Below are 24,604 nucleotides of genomic sequence, written 5' to 3'. Positions count from 1 at the left end.
GTAGACTGTCATCTTAATATTTTTACTTAACTCTTTTATTTCTTCCAAGAGGATATGGTAAAAGTGGAGTACAGCTTCTTGCCATCCTCTCTTCTCTGGGGAGAAGCAGAACTTTTAAGCTGAGGAGTTTTGAACAAAGCCTTTGCTTCTTTCGTGCAATGCACGCTAAGCTTGTAGGAAGGAAGTACAGCTTGGGGATGTGAGTGAGAGTGTGTCTTAAATGCATCTTGAATCACTGCATGATTCTTCACCTGGCTGGGGATTTGATTTAATGGGGATGGAGGTTTGCCATGGAAGCTTTGTGTGTGAGGACTGAACAAACACTACGAACACGGACATGGCTATGCTTGCTGACAAGTCTGTGGTAGATGGGCATAGTTCTGCTATGGAAAAAAAATATATTATTTTTTTTGGAGACTGTACCAACGTTGAGTATTTCATATCCAATAGCACACTGTAAATAAAACTTCTGGAAGTGTATATAAACATACAGTTAATTATACATTAACCTGTGTTTTTTTTCCTGATGGCTATTCAACCTCTTCTACTTCTCCCTTGACCCCAACCATCCCAAATATAAGTGAACAATTTGCTATACAGTTGATGTTTGCAAAAGCTTATAAGCAACTTTATTTTTCTAGTCTACAGCGTGAAGGTAGAGGTCACTGAGGCTTCAGACACTGAAATGAATGGACATTCTTCCCACTGATAATCTTCTAACTATTTTCTGTTATGAATGCTATATAAAAAACACCCCCATTCAAAACAAACAAACAACCCCCCAGAAAAACAAAATGTGAACAACAAAAACACATGCACAAAAAAAAAATGTTTTAGTAATAGAGGTTGCTCATTCAAAAAGGCAAATCATTTGTCTTAGTTTTGGAAGACAAGTGCTGGAATTGTGTGGAAATTTAGTTCCAACATCCATCCTTTCTTCACGTTCACTTGAGTGTGCTGGTTTTATTATTTTTTTTAAATGTGTGTAAATGCCTCTACAATACAACTGTAAGTAATAAATCTCGGAAAGTGGGAGCTGGGAAAAAAAAAAAGAAAATACTGTGTTGTAGAATTTCAGTTCTTTTGCTAGATGTTTTTGCAAGACCACAGGTTATATGGTACAAACAGCGTGACAGATGAACCACTTCAGATGCTCTGAATTTATAATGGTGTGTTCTTTGTGTTCATAGAAATTGCGATGTACTAGATCAGATTTATAGATAGATATATAGATTAATTATAGTTTGTTATACGAGAGAGAGGCTAATAGTTTATTCTAATTTGTGTTGCAAGAGAAGTGTTTTAGAAAGAACTTATTTTTAGATGTTTAACTTAAGGAAATTAAATCCATTCACATTTACCCCCCAGCTGATACACACACATTTTTGCCATGTCGTCACACAAGGCTGCTTCTTTTAACCTGCATAACCATGATTTTGAGAAAGTAACGTGAAAGGTTAAAAAAAAAAAAAGTTACTAGAAAAAAATGTTTCATAGCTTGCTTGCTTACTTTGGCAAAGATTTATGTGCTTTGTTTAGTGAAGCGTTTAATACCTCATACCCTTTTTCAAGATAATACCTGAAGTGAACAGAGGATGATCCTGGTGATTTCCTGTTGCTGTGTTAGAGCAGCTGATGACTGAATATGGCAGTATAGAAACGTAAGGTTTTCAGATCCCTTTTATTTACTCAGCTTGGATTCTTTTTCTTCTTCCTCACTGAGGACTGAGATGGCAGATGCCTAAAATTTAAATGGTTTTAAAGGAAATTGCGTAGTTCTGCCTTCTGGACCAGTAGCTGTCCTTGGCTTTTGCAAGTTGAAGTTCTGGAACTCTGAGCCTTGCTTTCAGATCAGCCAGCTCCTTGAGCTTAGTTGCAATGACTTCGGAGTTAATGGCTGTGTACACATGGTAATGAAGGTGAATTTTGCAAACTTCTTTTTTAACTTATGTTTGCTCATTGCTCACTAGCTGATAAGAAGCTGTATTAATGAACGGAACAGTCGGAATCATGTGCCTCAGTGTCAGCAAGGCAGGTATTTTGAGAAGTTGAATTGAAATTATAAAGCTTAGGTAACCTTTTAAGTTAAGACAGAAGAGAAGTGGCATTTATAAAAGTTGATTACTATATATGCATTTTGTAATTCTAGGCTTATTCTCAGGATCCGTAACAATAATGGGATATTTTCTGTCTATTTTTCTTGAGTGCGATGCTAGCGGATGGTTTGGGCTGCAGCAAACAGCTACCCATGTAGTTACAAGAATACTTCTCATAGATTATCATTTAATTATTCTTTGTTAGTGAAGCCTGCTAGAGAGAGAGAGAGATCAAATGAGACAGTAAGGCGGAGAGAAAAATGAAGAAAAAATTGAAATGAGTTTAAAGCTTTGTCTTTTACTGCGTGCTGATGACTTGGTAAATGACTTATTCCTCTGCTGTCTTCGCATGCTGTTAATGTGAGTACAGCAAAGCTTCCTGACTGGCCCAGAACAAGTCACAGGCCAGTCAGGGCTGTATCCTAGAAATCCAGGTGCCACAAGTCACTGTTCTGTGTCTGCCATGGAAGATGATATTTGAAGGGCAAGTGAGACCCCACAGAGAGATCATTTCTGGGCCAGGTGGACAAGTGTGTGCTTGTGAAATCAGGACATTCTGGAAAGTGGGAGAGATCAGCAACAGGCCTCAAAATTCTGCATTTCAAAATCCTCATGTGATGGAGATAGTGAAACTCTGCTGCATTTAATCAGGTCTTGTATGAGACCCAATAGTGTACGTGAAATATGGTGCAGTTGTTTCAACTCTGGATTTCTTGTGGATGTTGTTGAGTTTTATTTTTTTTTTATTCGGTGGGGAGCATTTAAAGAAGCATCTGTAGATGTAGTAGTGTAGTTACTGAGGTTTGTAAGACAATGAGTCATTCTTCAGGATGGCTTAAATTCATTTTTAAAATAAAGAAGAAAGATTGGAACAGATGGGTATTGAGAAGTGTGCAGTTAAAACTGGGATCATGCACATGGTACTTTACTCCCAGGTACCTGCAAGGCTCTTACTGCAAACCACAACGGCATATTAATGGAGAGCTACTTTGGTAGAAGCTGGTCCTGTACTATGGCAGTTTCAAAAGGAAGCCAAAGTGACATCTGCTCTGATATTCTGAAAATAAATGGCAAATTTTCTACTGGAATATTTGTTAAAAAAAAGTATTCTAAAACCCTATGTTTCACTATTGCTAATGTTTTTTTTTTTTTTTTTTTAAATGGGATTATGCAGGAAGATATGTATATGTGTAAATGCAAAAACTGTAGCCAAACATGCCTTTTTTTTGCTGCATCTACAGTGCCTTATGTCATTAAGTTTAAATTCAGGTTCCTGGGATGTGTGTTCCTTTGAAAACTGTTGGAGACACCGGTTGCACTTGTTTAATGCAGCTGATGGTAAGAACAGGGGAACTAGATGCAGGCTTGCATGAGATACTTGTGAAGTACGGGAAATCTGACTTTATCAAGCATGGTATCTCTGCATGCGTTGAGAAGATAAAGACAGAAAATGAAAAGCCTCAGCAAAAAAAAGGTAATACACGATAGCTGTTCGTTCTGGTGTGCTCCCTCATCTCTGGAAGAAACTGAGACTGGTGGTGTCAGCAGCCTGAGTGTTGCTGCTTGTACTCCCACAGCCTAGATAGCACGATAGTTAGTACGCAGAGGGAATTCAGTACTGCCTTTTTTGTATGTATTTTGATGTAGTCTTGGACCTGAGGTTTTACCAGACCTGCTGATGACCTTGAACAATTTCTTTCATATTTAAGTAAAACATCATTTATCTCTCCTTCATCTTAGAGTTGGTACTGGGTGTATTCAAAGCAGTACTTTTTCCCAGAGAAGCTCCTCAGCTTTTTTCATTGATGTCTTCACACATCTCGTGCAAATCTGCACTTTTTGGACTTGCTCTGCCCCCAGATTCAGAATCCTTTTTATGAAACAGCCTTTTAGTTCCCAAGGCACAGATAAACCAAATAGTGCTGTAGTAGCATTTAACAGATAGGCAGGCAAATATTTTTCTTCCTGTGTTTCGGTATTAAACTTACGCATTCTAAGAAAAGGTCTAAGTAAGAAGAGTTTAATTAATTAGAGCACGTACTGTAGAAGACAAAAGAGCAAAGGGTAATTACTTTGTTTGTCTTCAAAGATAATGCGTTTCTGGTGCCAGTGGAAGAAAGGCTCGCTCCACGTGCCGGGAATAAGGCCATCAATCCACTCCAAGAGCGTTTTCATGTGCTTTGAGACAGCTAAGCAGAAAATTGATCCGGGACTGAGAACAGTGGTGGCAAAGCGAAGTGTTTGACCTTTCAAAGAATGCAAGGCTGTATTTCTCTTCATTTTAGTTGCAGGAGAACGGAGCTTCGAAGCAAATCACCTCATTGTCCCTGTTTACCATGCCCTTTTTTATGTGTTACAGCATGGGTTTGATCTCTCCTAGCTTCTTTAAGAAGAGGCTAACCATTCCTCTCCTCCTGTGCACAACATGTACGCTGATCCGTGATGGTGGCATAGTGGATTTACCAATTACCAATCATTTTTGGCAGCTTTTAGCCTCATGTGGTAGAGTCCCGTTCAGGAAGCCTGCCTGGATGTGGCATTTGAATATCCATGTTTCTTCAGTGTCATATAGGTTGGGAGTAAAGCCATCAGCAGCTGCTGCACCCTGATCTGGTCCCGTTGTCTCAAATCGCTAATGCAGGTACAGCCTAATGCCATTCATTGATTCTATTTTTTTTGATGTTACTTTAAATAAATAAAAATAGACTGGTGATTACTAGTTGTTGGAGTATCTTAAACTTGATCAAGTCTTTGAAGATGGTAATGCTTTTAAATCTACATGCATGATGGTTTATAGTTTAGTATTTATTCAGTGAGGCACCAAAGGGTGCATGTGGAGAGCTCGTGCCTACGGCTATGGTTTTGAATTGACAGGTATTCAGAGATAGTGGGAGAGGAGGGAGCAGATATAATGGTGCTGTAGCTACCTTCAGCTGGTGCTGAGATTGTGATTGTAGTCTAAAAGCCAGCACAAATCTTTTATAACATGATTCCTAACAGCAGAACTCCATCTCCATTGAGTCTTCATCTTTTTTCATTCAGTACCTGTCCACTGGGGCATGCCTCCACATTTCTTGTGAATGAGAGGAAAGTTTCTCAGTGCTGAAGCTATTCCTTTGGTAGCTCTCTGCTGACTTTGTGGTTTGGGCTTCTACTTGAATTTATGATGATGTGGTCTTTTTACAACAAAAATAATTCTAGGGAAATGCACTATCTTCTTATTTTCTTCTTTGTTATTCAATTTTATTGTTTTTAACTCCTTGGTATCCTGCACTCTGTTCTGTGAAATCATTTGTTCCAACCCCCATTGGAGATTTCTTTGTATTTATTAAATGTTTTTGTCAAAGCTGCTCCGAAGACATAAACTGCCTGGCTGTGTGATCAGTGCTCTCAGAGGAAATCAGTCTGCTCCAGCCCTGGGACGTGGCAGGGTGGGGGGCAAATTGGAGACGAGTCCAAGTGTTTGGGCAATAAATGGCAGAAATGTGTTAGTTCGGGCCTGAGCATGTATAGAGGTAAAGGTACCATAAAGGATGACTTGGTATTTAATGGATGTAGGAAGAGATTAGGGAACCGAGATTGGTTTTAATGCCTGTGTGGATTCACTGCATTAACTGTCTTTCGTTAACATTATTTATAGTAACTTGCCATAAAAGCAACCTTGAAGTAAGTTTTGAAGTTCAGTTCATAGTAGTTCCCAGGTGATGGAGATAAAAAGGGGCTCATGAATGTCAGCTGCAGGGAAACCTGTGGGAATCAGCCTCGTCATAAAATGCAAGGGCGAGACGGTGTCTGGGGTGAGCTTGGGTGCTTCCAGCTTCACCCAAGCTTTGCAGCACTGAAATACGTGCACAAACATTGTGTTTCTTTGTCTCCTTTTCGCAGTTGTAGGGAGATGATCAGTGCTTGCCATTTGGAGTGTCCTGAGGCTGTCCTGCCATCCGCTTCAGGCAGTGCCCCTCTTGTGGGGTGTGTTGTGGGGTCTGGGGGGCACTGTGGTTCCTGCAGCTGCTCCCTCTTATTTGCTGACCTCTTAATGCTCCAAGGGCTCTTAGCACTGTTGGGGATCAGGAGGGGATTATGCTGCAGGTCTCTTGGGTGATCCAGTGGGAATTGCCCCGATCTTTAACTCTTTAACTCTGATCCTTATCAGATGGATTACTCCTAAGGTAGGTCGTTTTATTGTTCCACTTCGGTTTTATGGGGAGCCCGAGAGAAAACGAGTCACTAAGACCTCCACAAGAGCTGATTTTTTTTTTTTTTATTTCCTGTTTAAAGACTATTTTGGAAATACATCATTCTTCACCTGAGATTGTGTTTCTTAAGTGTTGGTACATGCTTTTGTAGCTCTCGCTTCCTTGCTTGAAGTGGGAAGAGTTTGTAGCGGTGCGGTGCTGGTTAGGGGACGGGGAGAAGCGACCTCAAATGGCTTCTGAAGGGCAGGGTTTTGTCGGCTGCCTTTCCTAGCAGATCTTCAATTTTACAGCACTTGAAAGGCTTTGTGAAAATAAGGAGAAAGAATGTTAAACAGAGTGAGAATAATACAAATTCGAGTGTTTCGCTTCCTGGACAGGATATCCTTTTGTATTGTTGATTTGACAATTGTTGTATTGTTGATTTGACTCGGGGAGTGGAAATACCAGTTCTGTTTGCTGAGGTGAAATACCAGCTACTTCTCTTGCTTGGTAGCCTTCCCCTGGTTGATGCCTGTGTTTGAGAAAAACGCATGCAAACGTAAGAGGAGGTTGGGAGTGCCTACTCCTTTGTTGTAAAGGACACGAGTATCTGCATTGATGGCAGTAAACTGGGGTGGAGTTGGTGCCTGGACAGACCAGGCTCTTCTCAGCAGAGCTTGCTGCCTAGCTGGGGGTTAATCCCAAAAGGAGAGGAGCACTGAAGTTTCAGATTGTGAAGAGTTCCTGCATTTATATACAGTTTTATATTTTTATTAACACGCAATGTTAACGTTTTTGTACAAACTAGAGGGGTGTCTGAACAAATGTGAATTTGAACTTGGTGTAAAAATGAGCTTTGCCAGATTTCTGTGCCCCAAATCATCAGTCACTACCAGCAGCACAGTTCTCAATTTACTAAAAGCACAAGTGGTCAAGATTAGGTACTAGCAATTGTGATAACTTTTGTCACATCAAGAAAAAGACCAGAATACACTAATAAATGTTCAGTTGTGTCTGAAGGCAGATGATAATTTCCGAAGTTTTACCAACTGGTGTTATAGTCAGTGTGTCATCTACACTATGTGCTCTTGGTTTGTTGGTTCTTTGAAATTTGACACAGTCTGCTTAGGGATATTGTCCTTGTTCAGTTTGGTCAAAGATTCTCTTAAAGAGAGAAAAACAGGAGTTCCAGGTAGCTGATGTAGCATGGCTGTGTTCTTAATTACATGAATGGTTATTTCTTTCAAATGTGTATATATAATTTGTTGTGATCATCCAGTCATCCCACTTTGCTTTTGTGTCCTTCTGGCATCCTGAATTAGTTCCTACAGGCTTTCTGTCTCCACTTCAGTCAGTTATATGCTTTTTTTCTGACTATGCTTTTTCTGATCAATTTTGAAGCTTTCGTTATGTTGGTTTTTCTTAAAACTTCAAGTTTTTAAGCTAACAAAACTTCAGGGAAGTCTTATGATGCCACATGCTATACTTCTAAGGTGTGTGAGACAAAATACAGGAAAGATAGGTGTTAGATGGTTGTATCACTGAAGCTGGTAACTACACTCATTCAGACAGTAGCTAAGTTTGCCAATGACCATTTTCATCTCAGGGTGACGATTATATGAAAAGCTTTATATGGAAGAAAATATGAAAGTAGCCCCCTTCAGATATTTGCTATATACATACCTAAAGTTATTCTTACTGCTGTTAGCATCACCTTCCTGAAATTAAATCCATTTTCTTATTGCTGGTTTGATAAACTTTCAAAAGGATTGTTTTGGACTTCAGTGACTGATTTGGAAAGTAGCAGTGGGGCCGCCTTGCAGTGGCCTGCCTCTGTCTAACAGCAGTGTAAGTGCTCTAAAGGAGCACTTCCCAGCACCTGCCCTTGTAGAAGCTCGGCGGTATCTTGTGGAACACTGGAATTTTAATTACTGAAATCATTGTAGGAATTATGTTAAATGACAGTCTCGCTTTTGAAATCCAGTAATAGTTGGAGAAATCCGGTCTAATTAATTTGTCATTCTAGGCACTTCGAGGTGAATAACAGGCTTAGAGTCTTAAATTGTTTCCAAGGGTGTATATTTGCAGCAGCATAACCAGCAAATTGCAGTTGCCATAATACAGTAACTTCTACAAACTTGTCCTCAACTTCTCTGGCTGAGAACAGTCTCTCTGGTTGTTGGGCCAAGTAGGTAAAAAAAATATCGAAGTACCGAAGTACCTAGGAATAATTCTGGTGCTCTGCTCTGAACTGGATGAGGAAATCATTTTGATAAAACTGATCTATCGATGGAAACTTTTCCATCTGGCTTGAACAGAGCAGGTCCTCTGCTTCCAATTGTTACATGCTTATGCTGTGCCACCCAGCATCAATGAAGTGGCTTCCCTCTGATGAAGCAGTATTTACGCGCTAGTTTTGCATGCCATTCCCACAGCGTGACCTTTAATAGTTTACCATAGTCTTGTGAAAAGATTTTCAGAAAGATCTGGCTTGCATCTATCTTTCAATAGATATTCCTTTCGCCCACTTTTCTGGAGCCCTTTTATCATTGCCATTCTTGCACTAGTGGATCTTCTGCTTGAGTTTGAACTTCTTCCATTCTCTTTCCATAAAGATTTGAGAAATGCAAGTTTTTCTTCCCGTGTTGTTCTTTGGAAGATGAAATGGCACCCTAATATGAAACTGAAATTTAAGATGAGGTTTGCAAAGTGGAAATCCAGCGTAAATGTTCCTCCAACTTCCCAGTTGTCTTTTTGTCATCTATCTTTATTGCTGAAGCAGAAGAGCCCACCCAGTTCAGACTCGTACTAATGACTAGAGAGTACGACAAAAAAAGGTAATTTGGGTAGAATAATTTGACATCAGTTTGGATTTGGCAGATTTTTCTATAAACACGGTAGTTAAGAATTAGACTGACTTGGTCAGAAGGACCAAGGTCTTGGTCTTGACTGCTTTTCACACCCATCCAGTCCAGCTTCAAGTGCTGGTCTGGTATTTTGAAGTATTGGAAGTGAGTCCTTGAAGTCGTTAGCCATGGTTTCTGTAGGTTGATACAGTTTATGCTAGTTATTTTCACCCTGCTAGCACAGCAAATTTATATTGTGAGTGTAGTCCTGATGTAGGCTACAGAGAATGGGCCCTCAATTAGTGGTGAGAGGGGATTCATTTCTGGTGGTCACCAGGGGTAGAATCTCAGTGATTAAATTTTTTGAGCTGTTACTTGCTTCAAAGTTACAGAAACTTTGTTTTTTTTCAGGATTTATTTTTCCTTCTGCTTAACAAACTTGCTGCAAACAATGGTTCTTGGTGGGAGCTGATGCTCCTTCTGTTTGCTGGATTTGGATGGGTTTAAAAGTGGAACCTGGACAGCATACCTTAAGGAACCGCAGTCAGGGTAGATTAAATGACTCTACTTTTTTGCTTTTGCAGGATGCCGCATTTTTCTAGAGCAGTGTAGGGGGTAGTAGAGTTTAATAAATACACCCAGAGTTTGGAGTGATGAGCTGGGTGATGCACCCCAGCCTGCAGGATGCTGGCTGGTACAGTTTGTTGGCTCTGCAGGGCGTGAGCAGACACCAGTGCAGTCCGTGGCTGGATGAGCACAGTGTTGTTACACTTACCTACCTCTCGCAGGCTGCTGAAACCCTGGCACTGTTGGTTCCCTGCGTGGCCTCTGGCTGCACATCACAGCATTTGCAGTGCTCCGTGCCTCACTTGTTCTCTGCTCTCATGTCCAACCACTCAGCACCCATCCTCTGCCTTCCTCGTGGTGGAACTTGCTGATAAAACTTTCATCTAACTTACCTATTTTTATCTATTCTTATCTTACTTATCTATTATTTTTATCTATTTTTTTCCTTTTATCTATTACATTTAACATATTTCAGTGAGTGGAATATCTGTAGGACCTCTACCCTTTTAGCAGCAATAGGTGGGGTTGTTATACTACATCTGTAAGTCTTATTTGTGAGGTTTACAAAACCTCACAAAAGGTTGAAAGGGTTTGATTGCTTGAGGATTCCTGTGAGATCTCTTACGGTCCTTGCAGAACTAAATCACTTGTTCGTGTAAGCAAGTGGGTAATGTTTTTAAAAACGTGTCCATGTGTTTGATCTCATACATGGATGTGCTATTTTAGCCAGCCAGTATGATTTTAGATTGTTAGCGAGCAAATAATGTTTTAAAATTGGTGCATCAAAGGGATTTCTATTTTGGTCGATTTGTGTATATTGTTTTTCTTCTCAGAGACTATATACTTCCCTTGGTTTTGGTTCTCCTAGCTGCACGTGTGCTGAGTTTCCTCCAGCATTAGATTACAGAGCTGTACTGGACACGTCCACTAATCTGTGATAGAGAGGTGCAAATTGCAAGTTAGCACTAAATTACCTCCCTGCTTGTGCCTCGTCAATGACACGAAATGTTCCAGGCTGCTACAGATACATTCGGCTGAGATTTGCTGAATTTCTAAGGCAGGTTACAGGAGGAAACTTGAACGTGTTAGTGGGAAATCAGCATCATTTTCCCACTGATGGGGCGGATTGCTAGCTTCCCCATCAGAACAGGCACGCCACTGTGTGAAATGCTGTACAAACATATTTCAAAGGAAGGATTATTTGCATCGTTTATGGTCTTCCAAGGAAGTACCGAACAAAAGCTAAGACAGTATAAAAGCGCGGTATAGGGAATTCTTTGTAGTCTTTACAACAGCTAATATAATCGGACCTGAGTTGGAGTTAGGTCTTTGGTCATTTCTGTAATTAAACATTAAGTTTAACCTTTGGGGGGAAAAAAAAAAAAAAACCAAAAAACACAACAACTTTTTTGACAAGTATAAGGTTTTGTCTGTTTTTGTTGTCGCTTTTTTTTTTTTCCTGTCCTTTTAACATGAAAAATACTAAAACTACTATGTACTTTCTGGGTTTTGGGGGTCTTAACACATCAATTATACAAATCATACTGATAGAGGTTATTGATCTCTAGTCTTTCTTTGAGTGCATTCAGTTACTGCACTCACCTCCAGGCTGGCTTTTACCTGGGGTTCTTGAAGGGGTAGGATAAACCTTTTAGGCACACAGGACTTCTGTGTTCTCAATATAAACGTGTTGGACAAGAAAAAGTCAGTGTTGTGTAACTACAGGAACATTTTCCCCCGTTTTTAGCTGTTGCAGGACTAGTTTACCACATTTTCAGGAATTATAACTTCCTGAATTATAACTGTTATCGCATCAGCTGGATGTGTGCGGGGCTATAAAGGCGGCTTTGTGTAGGTAAGAAATACATCCTGTTTGGGAGTCTGTGTCCTGCGCAGATAGCTTGATGGCTCTTGTAAGACCTTTCTTCAGCCTTTATGGGTTGCATCCTGCTTCACCAGTACCTGGATTTGCCTGCAGAAAGTACTGGGTGGAAGGAAGGTAGCACGTGCCAGCCACATCCTGCCCTTGCAGAAAATACATTCAGTTCCTCAGATGTAGCGATGGTGTCATGCAACTTTTTACATCTTTTAAAACTTCTTTTAGCTTTAAGCAGGGAAATAACCCATGGGTGGGTAAATAAGCGATGAACCGCAAGTATTTGTTTCAGGTATTACACCATAGAAGGCAATAAGGAACACATTTTGGGGTCTGTTTAATCTTGTTATGTGCCTTATTTATTGTAGGAAATGTTTGAGAAGCATCTGGAAAGAAATGTAGAAGGATATTTTTCTTCCACACTTTGGTTCTGTTTTTCGTAGTTTCGTCATGAATTCTTGTTCTTCCTTTGTCTCCTCCAAAAACAATATCAGCACATATATTTGAAGGATGCATGTACAGATTTTGAAGATTAATTTTGAGGAGTAAATTGGAAATGGACAATCAATACTTTGTTTCAATTAAAAAAACACAGTTGTAACATGCATGAAATACCTCTTTTTTTTTTTTCAGAGACGTGGAGCAATTTCCTATGACAGCTCTGATCAGACTGCGTTGTACATTCGTATGCTAGGTAAGCACACCACTTTCTGTATCGCAAAGTCCTTACAGTTATAATCACTTTATAGATAAATTTGAGTATAGTACTCTTGAACTTTTCTTCTGGAAAATATTCTGGTTACATTCTCTAGCAAAGCATTTTTGTGCTTGTTTTTTTTTTTTTTTTGTTGTTTGGCATTTTTTATTTTTGAATTAACCATTGTGTCAGATGCCTTACTCCTGTATTTAAAGAAAACTCAGTTACGGTTCTTTTAATTAATTTAATGCATTTGGTAGAAGTTTAGTCTTCCAAATGACTCTCACTTATTTCTGTGACGGATCTTCATTTCTGTGATGGAATTTATCACCTCAGCGTGGTATCCTTCTGATTAAAACTGTAGCTTAGAGAATATTTGTGCGTGAGGATTACCACACACTTGAAAAAAAATTCAGTGCTGAGGCAGTGAAATGTTCAAGGTGTTCTTGAAATAATGATACAGTTTTAAACAATATTTCTCTTATTAGTTCTAGAAGATGACTTCAAGGGAAAGGATGTGTGACAGGACTAGTGGCTTAGTCAGCTTTCTGAAGAACGTTTCCAGGGTAGCAACTAGATAAAGGGTAAAGCCAAATCAAAGAGAAAGGGCAGTACTGGGAGCAGCAAGCACCAGGGGACACCCTCCATGAAACTGAGTGCACAGAGGATGGACCTGAGGTCAGTGGTTGAGAGGAGAAAGATGCAAAGCTCTTGCAGATGGCATGATGGACTCTGTATACGCTCCTAAGTCTGTTTCGCTGCAAAATTACACTGCTTAATTTAAGCCAACTTCAGCTGTGATTTTGTGTTGAAATGGACTACGAATGCTTACATGCTGTCTTGCACAGCCCGACAAACATAAGCAGCTAGTGATTATAAATTCTCAACCTGCTTCAGCTAGATCAGCCAGAACATGTATTTTTACACCCGGAATCTTTTCAATTCAGTTGCAATTTGTGCATATTCCAGTCCTCAAAAATTCGTGACTGCATTCTCTATGAATTTAGTCACAAGCTGTATATGTATGTACACATGTGTACATAGATATCTGAATTTGTAGTCATAGCCTACATGTGTAGGCAAATGCATGTGTATGTGTGCATAGATATAAATAGAACTTTGACTTAGCATCTTACATTTTTATTTTTCAGTTTTGTTCCTTGTTTTCTTTCAAGCTTGTCAAGTTAATAGTATAGCACTGGCTGTCTAGTAAAGAATTTTTGATAGGAGAATGTGTATGGAGATTTGTTAAGAGAAGTAGGAGGACAGAAGATGCTGCTTTCTAAATGCTAATTGAAAAAGGTGCTAACTTTTTCTTTTGGGGGGTGGGGAGAAGGAAGAAGCAGGTTTATTTCATTTAAAAAAGTTAAAATCACTTATTTTCAATCATCCTCGCAAGATGAACACTAACATTTTTCGAAATCTGATTTTCTTCTGCTCTAGTCATAAGAATAAGACAGTGAATTCAGGCCTGAGGTAGTTTGTTTCCTTGGTTCTGTGATTCATAGTTCTAAACTAAATTTATTTTGCTATAATTAGAAAATACAAAATTTTCTGCTGAAAAATCTTACAAATTGAATACATTTAATTCCCCTAACAGGGGAAATAGGCATTCATTTTGTTTACAAATGCACTGATAGGTTTTAATTAAAAGTACTGTAAGCATATGTCTGTTTTTTATCTTTTTGATACTGATCTGCTAGTGGTAGAAGACCAGCTTGTAATAAAAATTGTTTTCTTCAGAAATCAAGAGTTATCTTCAGCTGTTCTGGAAGTTTAAATTAACTGTGCATCTAGGAGTTAGGCCCATGATTTCAGCAGAAGAGTTTTATGTAATGATCAAGTGAATCTAGAAGAAAGCAAAGCCTGATTTTCTGTGGTTCCTGGTGTGTATATATAGCTGACCTGAGGGGAAAATGTAATGGTTTTGAAATCTTTCTTCACTGCTCGTTCCAGCAGGCAGGCATGGAATATCTTCAGAATGTGTGTGTAAATGTGTTGAGTAAATTGAATTCCACTTAACAATTTGAGTTAATTTATTAGATTATGTGATTGGTGCTTGTTACGAACAGCATTATCTTTTGCAGGCATTACTGTTTGATAATGCTGTACGCTAGCTCTTCTGAACTAGTAAGTCTGTCAAAGGACAGACCTCTTCTAACTTCTGCTAGAGGATGTCAACAAACAAACACAATTGCTCACTGGATATTTGAATCAGTATGTTAATTTTTTATTGTTTTCTCCCTTGTTAGTGATCACTTTTTGTTTTCCCAAATGTTAAATGCACCATACCGTACAAGATAGCAACTATTTACGGATTGGTTATTGTTGTATTCATAAACGGGTTGTACAAAAGACCAGCCTGAAAGCTGAACAGTTGGATTCATCAGTATGTAGAAACATTCATGTCAGAGGGGATTGAAGAATGAATATATTTAACTAGAATATTTGTGACAAACGAAGTGTTACATTTCTCATACAGAACTGTGTGATTTCTTTTTTTTTTAAACTTCAGCAGAGTAAGCTGTAAGAAATCCTTTAGCTGTAGCTTAAAGGGAAGTTGCAAAGTCATGGGAGGTATTGCCTTTTTACTTCATTGGTTGCTATTCCAAACAGACTATGTCTACTAATAGACTGTACCTCAGTAAACTGTATATTTTAGCAGACCAAAAATATAAACCCGAGGGTATCTAGGACACCTCCCTCTGCATCTGTTTTGTTGAGCTGGCTGTAGAGTTGCTTCCTTTAATGTCTTCGGGCTGTTCAAGTGGGAACCCGGTGGATATTCACTTGCAGCAAGTAGGTGGAAACTCCTGTGGTAGGGCAGCGTTTCCAGGTTCATCACTTTGAAGATGAAATTTTAGGGGCACACGACACAAGCAGCTAATTTAACTGTCTTCATCCAGTGTCAATATAAACAAACAGCGTTGACTCTAATGACTCAGCTGTCATACCCCCTTCCCAAAATATACACTAAGCCACTCCCGAGTGGCAGATTTTCTATTTTAAAAATTAGATACAGATGCAGCATTGTAGAATTTTTCTTTTTAAAACCTTGGGCGGACAGGCTAATATATCTGCATCCCCTCAGTCAGCTACTTCTCTCAGCAACTATGAGGAATTCTCAGTACTTAAAAGTGCTTCCGTGTAATCTTGGTACTTTACTGATTTTTCTCTTCTTTACTTTTCTATTTTCTTTTTCTTTTTCTTTTTTTTTTTGTAGTTGTTTTGTACTGCCTGAAAGTTTTGCTACTGTGCATGGGCTGGAAAGGTTGGGGCACTGACTGCTTGTGTCAGGGAGCATGCACCTCTCCCCTAAACCTGGAGCTGTGTCTCTGTTCTAGGGGTCCTGATCACTTGAAATAGAAAAACGTGGAAGCAAGCAAATGTGTAATGCAGGTGCATGCTCTTCGTTGGTAGCAGTTGCTATGTGGTATTGCTTTTGCTTTAATTCCAGCATATTCGGCTGACCTGTCATCTGTTTCTCCAGCAAATTTAATAGGATCTTGAATCTCTGAAGCTAGTAATTCTTTCTGGAAATCCTGCTCTTCACATCTTCATGGCTTTGACTTGAGTGTGGGTGGTTTACCGTGAGGTGGCTTCTGCTCCCAGCTGTCCTCCGTGATCTCTGAGATTTCTGCCCCTTCTCCAGAAGGCCTCGGCTACCCGAGCAGCTACTGCATGGTTACTGGTTCAGACTGGAAGACTAGGGTAGCACAAAATACGTGCTGTGTAACCTTAACATGCAGGGATGTAAACTATGGCATTTCAGCTGCCTTGTGAGTGTCAGAGCTGTCCTTGCAATGTAAGCAGGAATCTGAGAGAGGGGTAGGAGCTAAACGAGCTGTCTCAAGGTAAGTTCTGCTAAAGGCCTGATTCCTTTTCAGCTGTACCTGTGAATTTCCCTCTTACACCTTATTCCTACTTCTGTTATTTACTGAGCCTTCAAATCAGTTTTTCCCTGTATGGATTTTGTCTTAAGAAAAGCAACCCACCCTGGGCACGTAGAACTATTCTGGAAAAAATTCTGATTGAACACTCAGCCAACAGATATTGTGTCAGGTCAGTGTGCAAAATTAAACTTTGAAAGAAAGGTTTCATACTTTTTTTCCTCCCTTCTGAAGAACATTAAGATTATTTACTTTATGCTTTGGATTCACAGAAACTCACAGAAAAAAAGTCTTCCTGGAAGTCCACTGTCATTAAGATGATGGACTTCGATGCCTTCCCTAAGGAAGCAGAGGAGTTAATTCACAGTGGTTAAAATTTTTAAAGTGACACTTTAAGAACTGTCAGCTTGCTACCACTTTGTCTCCTTCAAGGAAATTTACCTTACAAGCAGTGTGATCTGATGGTTTCAAAAGATTTTGTAACCGCTTTGATATTTTTTTAAAAGGCCTAAATAAATAACTTTTCATAAGTTATCTTGTTTTAGGTATTGAGTTTAATTATCTTTCAGCTACTACAATAATAACCAGCTCTGATGTTGACTTCTGTTGCTGTTTGAAAGAATTGCACAGTAGTGTCTGGTAAAAAGTCATCTGAAATGTTATGTGTTTTTTTAAGTTACCTATGATGATGAACACATTTTTCTTAAAATTAAGTTCATTTCCGAGTGATAGGGTTACAAAATCTCATGCAGAATATCCCAAGCAAATCAGCGTGTAAAGTTAGCACATTTGGCATCGATCGATCTTCAGAGCTCAGATCAACTGAACAATGACTTCAAGATGATGGTCAGGTACTTCTGGATGTTGTGGGACTAACAACATATGTGAAGTAGAGATTAATCTCATTGTGCTTAGGCACGTGATTTCGTAATGTGCTAACACACAGTCAGTGACGTGTTATTCCTTTTTATTTTATACGTGTGGGAATTTCAGACAGATGTATACTACTTTTCTCTTTGAAGCAGTTTTTCAAAACACATTTTTGGTCTGAAATCTTGAAAAATGCACTAGTACTATACAACAATAGTGAAGACAGCTCTTCTGCTTTTGTTTTGACCCAATAGGAATTTCTAATTTAGGTTTATTGCAATACATTGTAGTTCTGTAGAACTGCTAACATTCTGCAGAATTCCAGAATAAATTCAAGTCTATTCTGTAGAAACTGTGGTTGAGAACTCGATTCTTAACAAAATGACGTTTTTCTACCACAACCAAAGAGATTGTATTTGTAAGGAACAAATTTTTCCTTAACAGCTATTTAATGACATTTTTTGCTTTCCTTTGAGAATTTAATTAATGTGTATACAAGTAAATAATCTCATTTTACCCATATCTTATTACCATCAATTTTTTGCCACATGTGTGCTTAATATGCCACTTCTACTTTGTTTAACTGTTCCTCTAAATAGGCAATTTTATAGCTCCTGATAAAAGCAGCAGAGTTAGTTCTGCATTTTTCTTGCTGTCCTACTCAAAATCCACAACATTGTTGGCATTTCAAGAGAAACAGAGGTACCGTTATTATAGCTGTTGGGAGTAGGCACCAGCAAAAAATAATTAAAAAAAAAAAAAAAAGAAAGGGAATTTTTCTAGCTACCGTTTGTGAGATGAACCTGCTTGTTCTGTTGTTTGCAGCATTCCATGTTAGTCTCCAGGTATTTTTCGGTGAACTTCTCCTTACCTTGACTCTTTGAACAAGTAAGTTGTTCACAAGAGCAGTTGTATACTGCCTGAAACTACTTGCTGATTCATGTTAAGGCTGGTGAATTTTGAAAGTTAAGGATACTTTGAAAAATAAATATAATTTATACAAGTTATACTTTGTTAAAAAAAAAAAAGCTCAACTGCTCAGTTCAGCTGGTGCACTGAAAATTTACACAGCTGTCTGACTGATTTGTCAGATAAATTTGCATGATAGATAATGAAGGCTACATTTTCCTTTGTGTAAACATACTTTCTTATACAACTACTAATGTACTCACCTCCCCTTTTCCTAAATTTCCTCTTTTCCTTTTTATTCGCTCATTCTTTAAATCCACCAGCTGTCTTTGTGCCTAACAGAAGAGTTCTACAATTTGCTGCCTCTGTATTGTCTGGAAAAAGGCAAGCCTCTTGCAGTGCTGCTGAGATGAATACTTGAAATTTTTAATTCAATATATTGTCAGTGGTCTGAAAATATTCAGACCACATCCTGAAAATTTCTGTAGATAGCAATGGACTTACTTTACCTTGCAGCTCTGTTAAGGTTTTCAGTTAAAAAAAAAAAAAAAAAAGTATTATGTTTTTACTGATAAGAAAACTTTAGACTCTTTACAGAGGGAGCCTGGGATATACTTATCTTCTGTGGTGCTTCCAGCGTGCTTCACAAGATAACATTCACGTGAAGTGTGTCACTCTGGATATGTCTGTGCTTACAGATACGTATCTCTGGACAGATGGTTAAGTGCTGAAAGTATATTACCTAAAGATATTGACCAAAACTTTAGTATCTTCTGACTTACACTGTCGTCTTCAACATTACAAATTAGCTGGTTGGCAAAGGAAAAGCAGTTAGAATACTACTAATTAAAAACCTTTACGTTAAATAGCACTCTATATATATATATATATATATATTAAAATCAATCTTGATTTCTTGCATTAAATAATTTTGATTAACATGAAAATCATTGTTTGAAGAGAGGAGCATACTACACTTAAAGGATTTTCATAATCAGAAACCAGAAAATTTCCACATCTTAGATATCACTTTTTTGTTAATGTCTCAGGGTGTAATGCATTTGGTTTGCCCAAATTTATAATTGGTAAAGGTTTTTTAAAGTGAAAGCTTTTAATCCAAGTGAACTGCTTATGCATACATCTACCTTACAAAAGAATACTGATCAGCTTTCAGTTGGTAAAATGCCTAAGTAGAAATCAACAAGCATGCTAAAATTCAGGTTAAAGCTAATTGCAGTGCAAAATAGTTTTATAAAATTTTAATACTGAGTTTTGGTATTTTAATAGGCTCATGTGTAATATTCAAACAGCTGAGCGCAAGTAAGTAAATGCTAGTGGGAAAATATTCTATTATGTAAAATAAAATCATACTGTAACTAGCTTATTTGCTAAAAGCTACCATTTCTAGAAGCTGAATCTTTTTGTACTATATGAAATGTTATTGTTTTATGTGTGTTACTGAGGAACAAATCAACTTTCAATGTTATTGTTTCCTGTCATATCAAGGTGCGTTTTTACCATACTGGTGTAGCAAGCTGTTCTTAATTTCATCTGAATGCTTGTCACATGCTTCTGGCAACGTACGCTTAGGCAGGAGAGGTTTTGACGAGAAAGCATGCAATTGCATGTTTAACAAGTCTTCAAACTTTGTTTTGAATTTCACCTTTAAAACGAAAAGCATTGAAATAGGCCTATTGTTTGAATAACCCTACTCCATTAAGTACATGAATCTTTACCCCTCCAGGCTATGTTCATTTGCATTTTATCTCTGCCACTCTTCCACACTTTTATTTCACTCTTGACCCTGTTTCTAGGAGATGTGCGAGTAAGAAGTCGGGCAGGATTTGAAACAGAGAGAAGAGGTTCTCATCCATACATTGATTTCCGTATTTTTCACTGTAAGTATTTAAAAGCAGATTAATGACAAATAAACAAAGGCTTCCATTAAGTTTAACTAATGAGCCTCTAAAAATAGAGTTAGCAGCTTATTTAGCAAGACCATTTTTTATATTACTTAAGAAAATCTTTCATGCTACTTCATTACCAAAAATTGAATAAGAAAATCTTCACCACTAAATTTCTGTTTCTAAAAATATAGCTTAAACTTGTATTTATTGAATTTAGACCTGAATTCCTGTGGAAAATAAGACTTATCTAAAAATACTGATGTGTATGCTGAGTACTTACTTGGAAGACACAATCAGTTGAGAAGAATACTTTCCTGCAGCAGAAGGGCTCGGTGCAGGATGATGCTTGAAAAGAATTACAGTACATTGTTCTTGACCTGATCGTAGTCAGTTAATATTGCATTTTCTCAAACAAGTAGCTAGACCTTAAATTTTTCACAGGCAGACAAATCTAAAATAGAGATGAAAGTGTTATAAGCAAATAGCAGGCTATTTTTTTTTTTAATTATGGGTTTTAGGAAACACTTTTTTTCTTTTTCCTCAGAGAAGTATTACAATAAGAATATTTTTGAATAATTTTACTTTTTTTCTCTACATCCGTATTATAACTAAATATATCAGTACTTTTAATATCAAAGCTGCAGTAACCACCACACATGAATATGCAGCAGAATGCAGAAGACGTGTTATTTCAAGGATGCAAATAATATTAATGTATCGTCACAAAGTATCTATACCAACGTTGTATCTGCACAATTCTGAATAGGCTGTGCAACGGTGAGATTTGGAAAAGCTATTTCACGGTAACAAGTGTGGTTGTAATTACCTTATTAATAAAAAATGAGTGGCAGAAACTGTGCTAATTAATAGTCTGATCTACCTGAAGATGCTCATTTTTAAAGTAGGTCACTACTTAAATCTAAAACTCTTAAACCCTTAGTTTCATTCAAAAGTTAGTTTCACAAAATAGGTGAGAAAACAAAGTTTGAAGAGTATGATGTATTGAATGCTTAAATAAAGAGGAGAGAGATTCTGTCTCAAGTCCTGATAATTCTGCTGAGAATTAAAAAAACAAAACAAAACAAACACCTTTGTAAAAATAGCATGCAATTTATGAATTTTATATACATATATATATATAAATATATGGCATTTCATGCTGATACAGGAAAATATTAACAGTAATACTAAAAGAACAGCATGTTAGTCTTGTGTGATACTATTGCCATCATCAAATTAACTGTATTTTCTATGATACTCGTCACGCTGTTCCCGTCCTGACAATTGTGCATCAGGCAGATGAGGAAAAGGATTTTCACACCCTTTCTTCTTGCCCCTACTTGTTCAGGCACAGGCAGCAACTTTTAGCAACATCAACTGCGGTGTCTGATGACAGCAAGGAATGTTGCTAGGAGGCCCAAAAATTCTTCAGCTGTAACTTTCCTCTGGAGTCAGCTGCTGTGGCAGTTCTCAGAGTTGCCATATTAGAGTCAGATTTATTTTGCACTTAAGAATCGTGGCCTGTTCCAGAGCTGATTGCAGACTTCAGACTCCTGCTACTTCATATAGAGTTTCTTTCCTATAAAGAACAAGGTGAATGAGGGCACGTAAGGAATTCAGCCCTGTATCCCACAGTACCAATAAATTATCTGTTCATTTACAGAATTAAAAAAAAAAGTTTTAATTCTCCCTGCAATGCTAATTGAGTCCTGATCAGTATTTCCCTAATAGTTTTTTAGGCAAAAGAGTTTTAGTATCTTGCTACTTGACTGCAGATAGAGAGGAGTTGTGGGAACTGACCTGACTTGATTCTTGGGATCCTTATTTATTTTTTTCCTCTGGTAACTCCAGAAGAATTTTTGCCTTGTTCATCTATGGGGCTGAAAAATGGTCAACCATAAGAGAGGAGCCAGTCAAGCTAAAACATGTTCTGCTTTGCTTGGAGCAAAAACTGGCCCAAAATGGGTCTCTTCTACAGCAGAGGCAGGCTAAGGCATCTGAGTGTTGTCTTTTTTTTTTTTTTTCCCCTCTGCACAACAGATACATACCCAACATCAGTAATGCCTGGCTATGTTTCCTTCATGGTGTTTGTGAAGTTTCATTGTAACTTTCATCTGTTATTGACTAACTCTACATTGTGTTTCTAAAAATTTTGCGGTGATCATTGCTTACCTCTTTTACAGATAACATGCCGTGGCTATCATTCACAGTGTTGAAGCATTATTGCCATTGTATATTTTGCTTAGCTAACTTTTGTTGTTAAGCATCGTTTTCATTTTTTTTCTCAGTGGTGTTTTGTGAAGAATGTCCAAGTCTTTCAGGAAGTCGAGCCAATAAACTGCCAACTAGTTTTTCCAATGTTTTATTAATGGTTTCTTAATCCAAACTGTTATTGATAGGTTTGAAGAGTACAGAATTTTAAAGGCATGACTGTATTTTCAGAATTTGGGGGGGTGGAGGTTGAAAAAACGATCATTTTTCTTTTTAATACTATTTTCATTTGCAACTTTAACTTGTATTGCCAAATACCAAAGTAAACTTTGTTAACATCTCAAGATCACTTCTATTTCTTCTTAAGGATTATAAGCTCAGTGTCTGCATCTTCATCCCAGCATTCTGTAATTGAATATTGAATATTCAACTCCCTAAATTGGGTAGGAGTATTCTTACCTGTACCTTCTTTCTATGAAAACCGGTTGTAAAGTGATTGCTGGAAAAATGTTTTTGTTGTTGTTAGAGACTGTAGTATGGGAGACACATCTGCGGATTATGAATGCAAGATTTGACTGATGGTCAAACTACGTTTTTTGGGTGCCAGCTTTTCTTCTGCACTTTATGCTGTTCCAGGAATCATGTTTTGCTAGCTCTTCACGGGAACTCATCACAAAGGACAGCACAATAAACAGGTTTTTGTTTGAACAAGACTACATCCTGCCACATGGGGAAAGTCAGTATTGTGTCCCACATGTTGGTTTGTAATCAGTTATCACAGGGATGTCAATTAGTAGTTCATCTGTTACTGTCATCTGGTGATTATGTTTCTGTGGAACCATGGGCGAGTTAGCAGCTAAAGGCTGTGGATTCTGGAGAGGGGAGAACAGCCATGTAACTTTCTTCCTCAGAAGTAAATTAATTGTAGTTTTTGTTCAGTGGATATACATTTTTCACAGTTACACAGTAAATTGCATATACTTTAACAATATTTTACTGATTTGAACATAGAGCACTGAATCTACATTGCACTCCTCAGGTAACAAGTTTGACATTTTACTGTCTGACTACCGTCATGTGCTGTTTGATTTTCAGGGAAGTTACTGAAAAAGTGATTGCAGTGGTTGGTTATGACCATTCTCCTTCTCTGGTGGCTTGCAAGTAGTTTACAATTAAAGTGGTTGCTTTTTGAATTGTTTCTGAACAATTTAATGTCAACAGATTACATTGATTAAAGCTGCTGCAAAACAAAACATTTTCTAGAATAATTGGTAAATGATGGTATACGAATGTTCCCTTTTAAAAATAGCAAACCAACAATAAAGTTTTAGGTTTTTATTTTCTGGTTATTTAGAGGTTATCAGTAATGTTTAATTTGCTAAAATGTATGCATGCATATATGTGTAGATATTTTCTTTGTGAAGACCCTGGCATGTACAAACAGAAGAATATATTGTGTGCTCCCATCACTCAGTTTCACCTGAGAAAAATCAGTGAATATGCTCAGTGAGGTGTACAATATGTTACAGTGGGGAAATGAAGCCAAAATGAATAAGTAAGATAACAAACAAAACCATGAAGCATCTTATGCAGATACAATTTAATACTTACAAAATTCCTTTTTGGGAAAAGGTTGTTGGGTATAGTCTGGAAAAAACAGTTAACAACAAACAAACAAAAAAATAAAAAAAAACAACCAACCAAAAAGCTTTGGTCTTGTGGAGAGGAAACTTTTTTTTATTCTTGCTTTTCCTTTTGTATCTGCACCAAAATAGATAAGATCTTGTCAAAAGGCTGTCAGAATTCTCTCATGCCACTGTAGTCTGAGCATTGTTTGTACGAGATGATGGTGATGTTGCTAACACGTGGCTCTACTTGGTGTTCCAGAGATAACTGAGTATGTCACATCTGTGAGTTAAAATATCTTAGAGGTAAGAAAGGATTTTTGAGTTAATCAGTACGTTTCTGTAAACATTTAGGAATGACTCAGTTTTGAATCAACTTGGTGTTTACAGTACAGAGATACATCCTGGAGAGAAAACGTGATTGGAGCTCACTGACATCACTGAGACATAGATAGATGTCTTCTCCCTGGCTGCATTCGGAGCCTCTTTTACAGTGGAATGGAAGAGTTCAGGTGACTTGCATTGGCGATGTATAAATCTGATTCTCTGAGTGCAAACACGTGAAGAAATGCCAGGTTTTATCTTTGGTGTACAACTTTCAGACAAATATAAACGTGGATAAATTCACTGAACATTGTATCTGCTACTTTGAGATCTGGCAAGCATCAACGAAGTGTCAGCATCTGCATTTGCCCTGTTGCTTTGAACTTGCCTCATTTACAAATCATTGAAAAAGATATACCTTGGACAGTGAAATAGACTTATCTTAGATGAAAAGCCAGAAGTCAAGTGAGGAAGAAGAATTCAAGTCCAAATCGATTGCCTTAAAGAGTTTGGGAAATCCGTAACAGTACCCGAACATGCTTTTGACTGTCATCTAGAGGCTGAGATAAAATGAGCACAGCCCAGAAGAAACCGAATGCTCATTTTTATTT

The 24,604-nt window shown here is 37.9% G+C and overlaps 1 protein-coding gene across 4 annotated transcripts in view; it reads left to right on the top strand.

Annotated features, from left to right (window-relative positions):
• Positions 1 to 24,604, top strand: part of PDE7A (phosphodiesterase 7A) — a 75,195-nt gene that overhangs the window by 26,274 nt on the left and 24,317 nt on the right. For 2 of the 4 annotated variants that reach the window (XM_068671985.1, XM_068671983.1), the window contains exons 2-4: positions 12,194 to 12,254; positions 19,214 to 19,246; positions 19,741 to 19,824. In XM_068671985.1, coding sequence (XP_068528086.1) covers positions 12,194 to 12,254; positions 19,214 to 19,246; positions 19,741 to 19,824 — 178 coding nt within the window. The remainder of the gene's footprint in view (positions 1 to 12,193; positions 12,255 to 19,213; positions 19,247 to 19,740; positions 19,825 to 24,604) is intronic. The other 2 variants (XM_068671984.1, XM_068671986.1) reach the window with 2 other exon arrangements.

Source organism: Anas acuta, chromosome 2, assembly GCF_963932015.1.
Source record: "Anas acuta chromosome 2, bAnaAcu1.1, whole genome shotgun sequence".
Classification (NCBI taxonomy): domain Eukaryota; kingdom Metazoa; phylum Chordata; class Aves; order Anseriformes; family Anatidae; genus Anas; species Anas acuta.
This window is presented reverse-complemented; position numbering and strand designations above follow the sequence as displayed.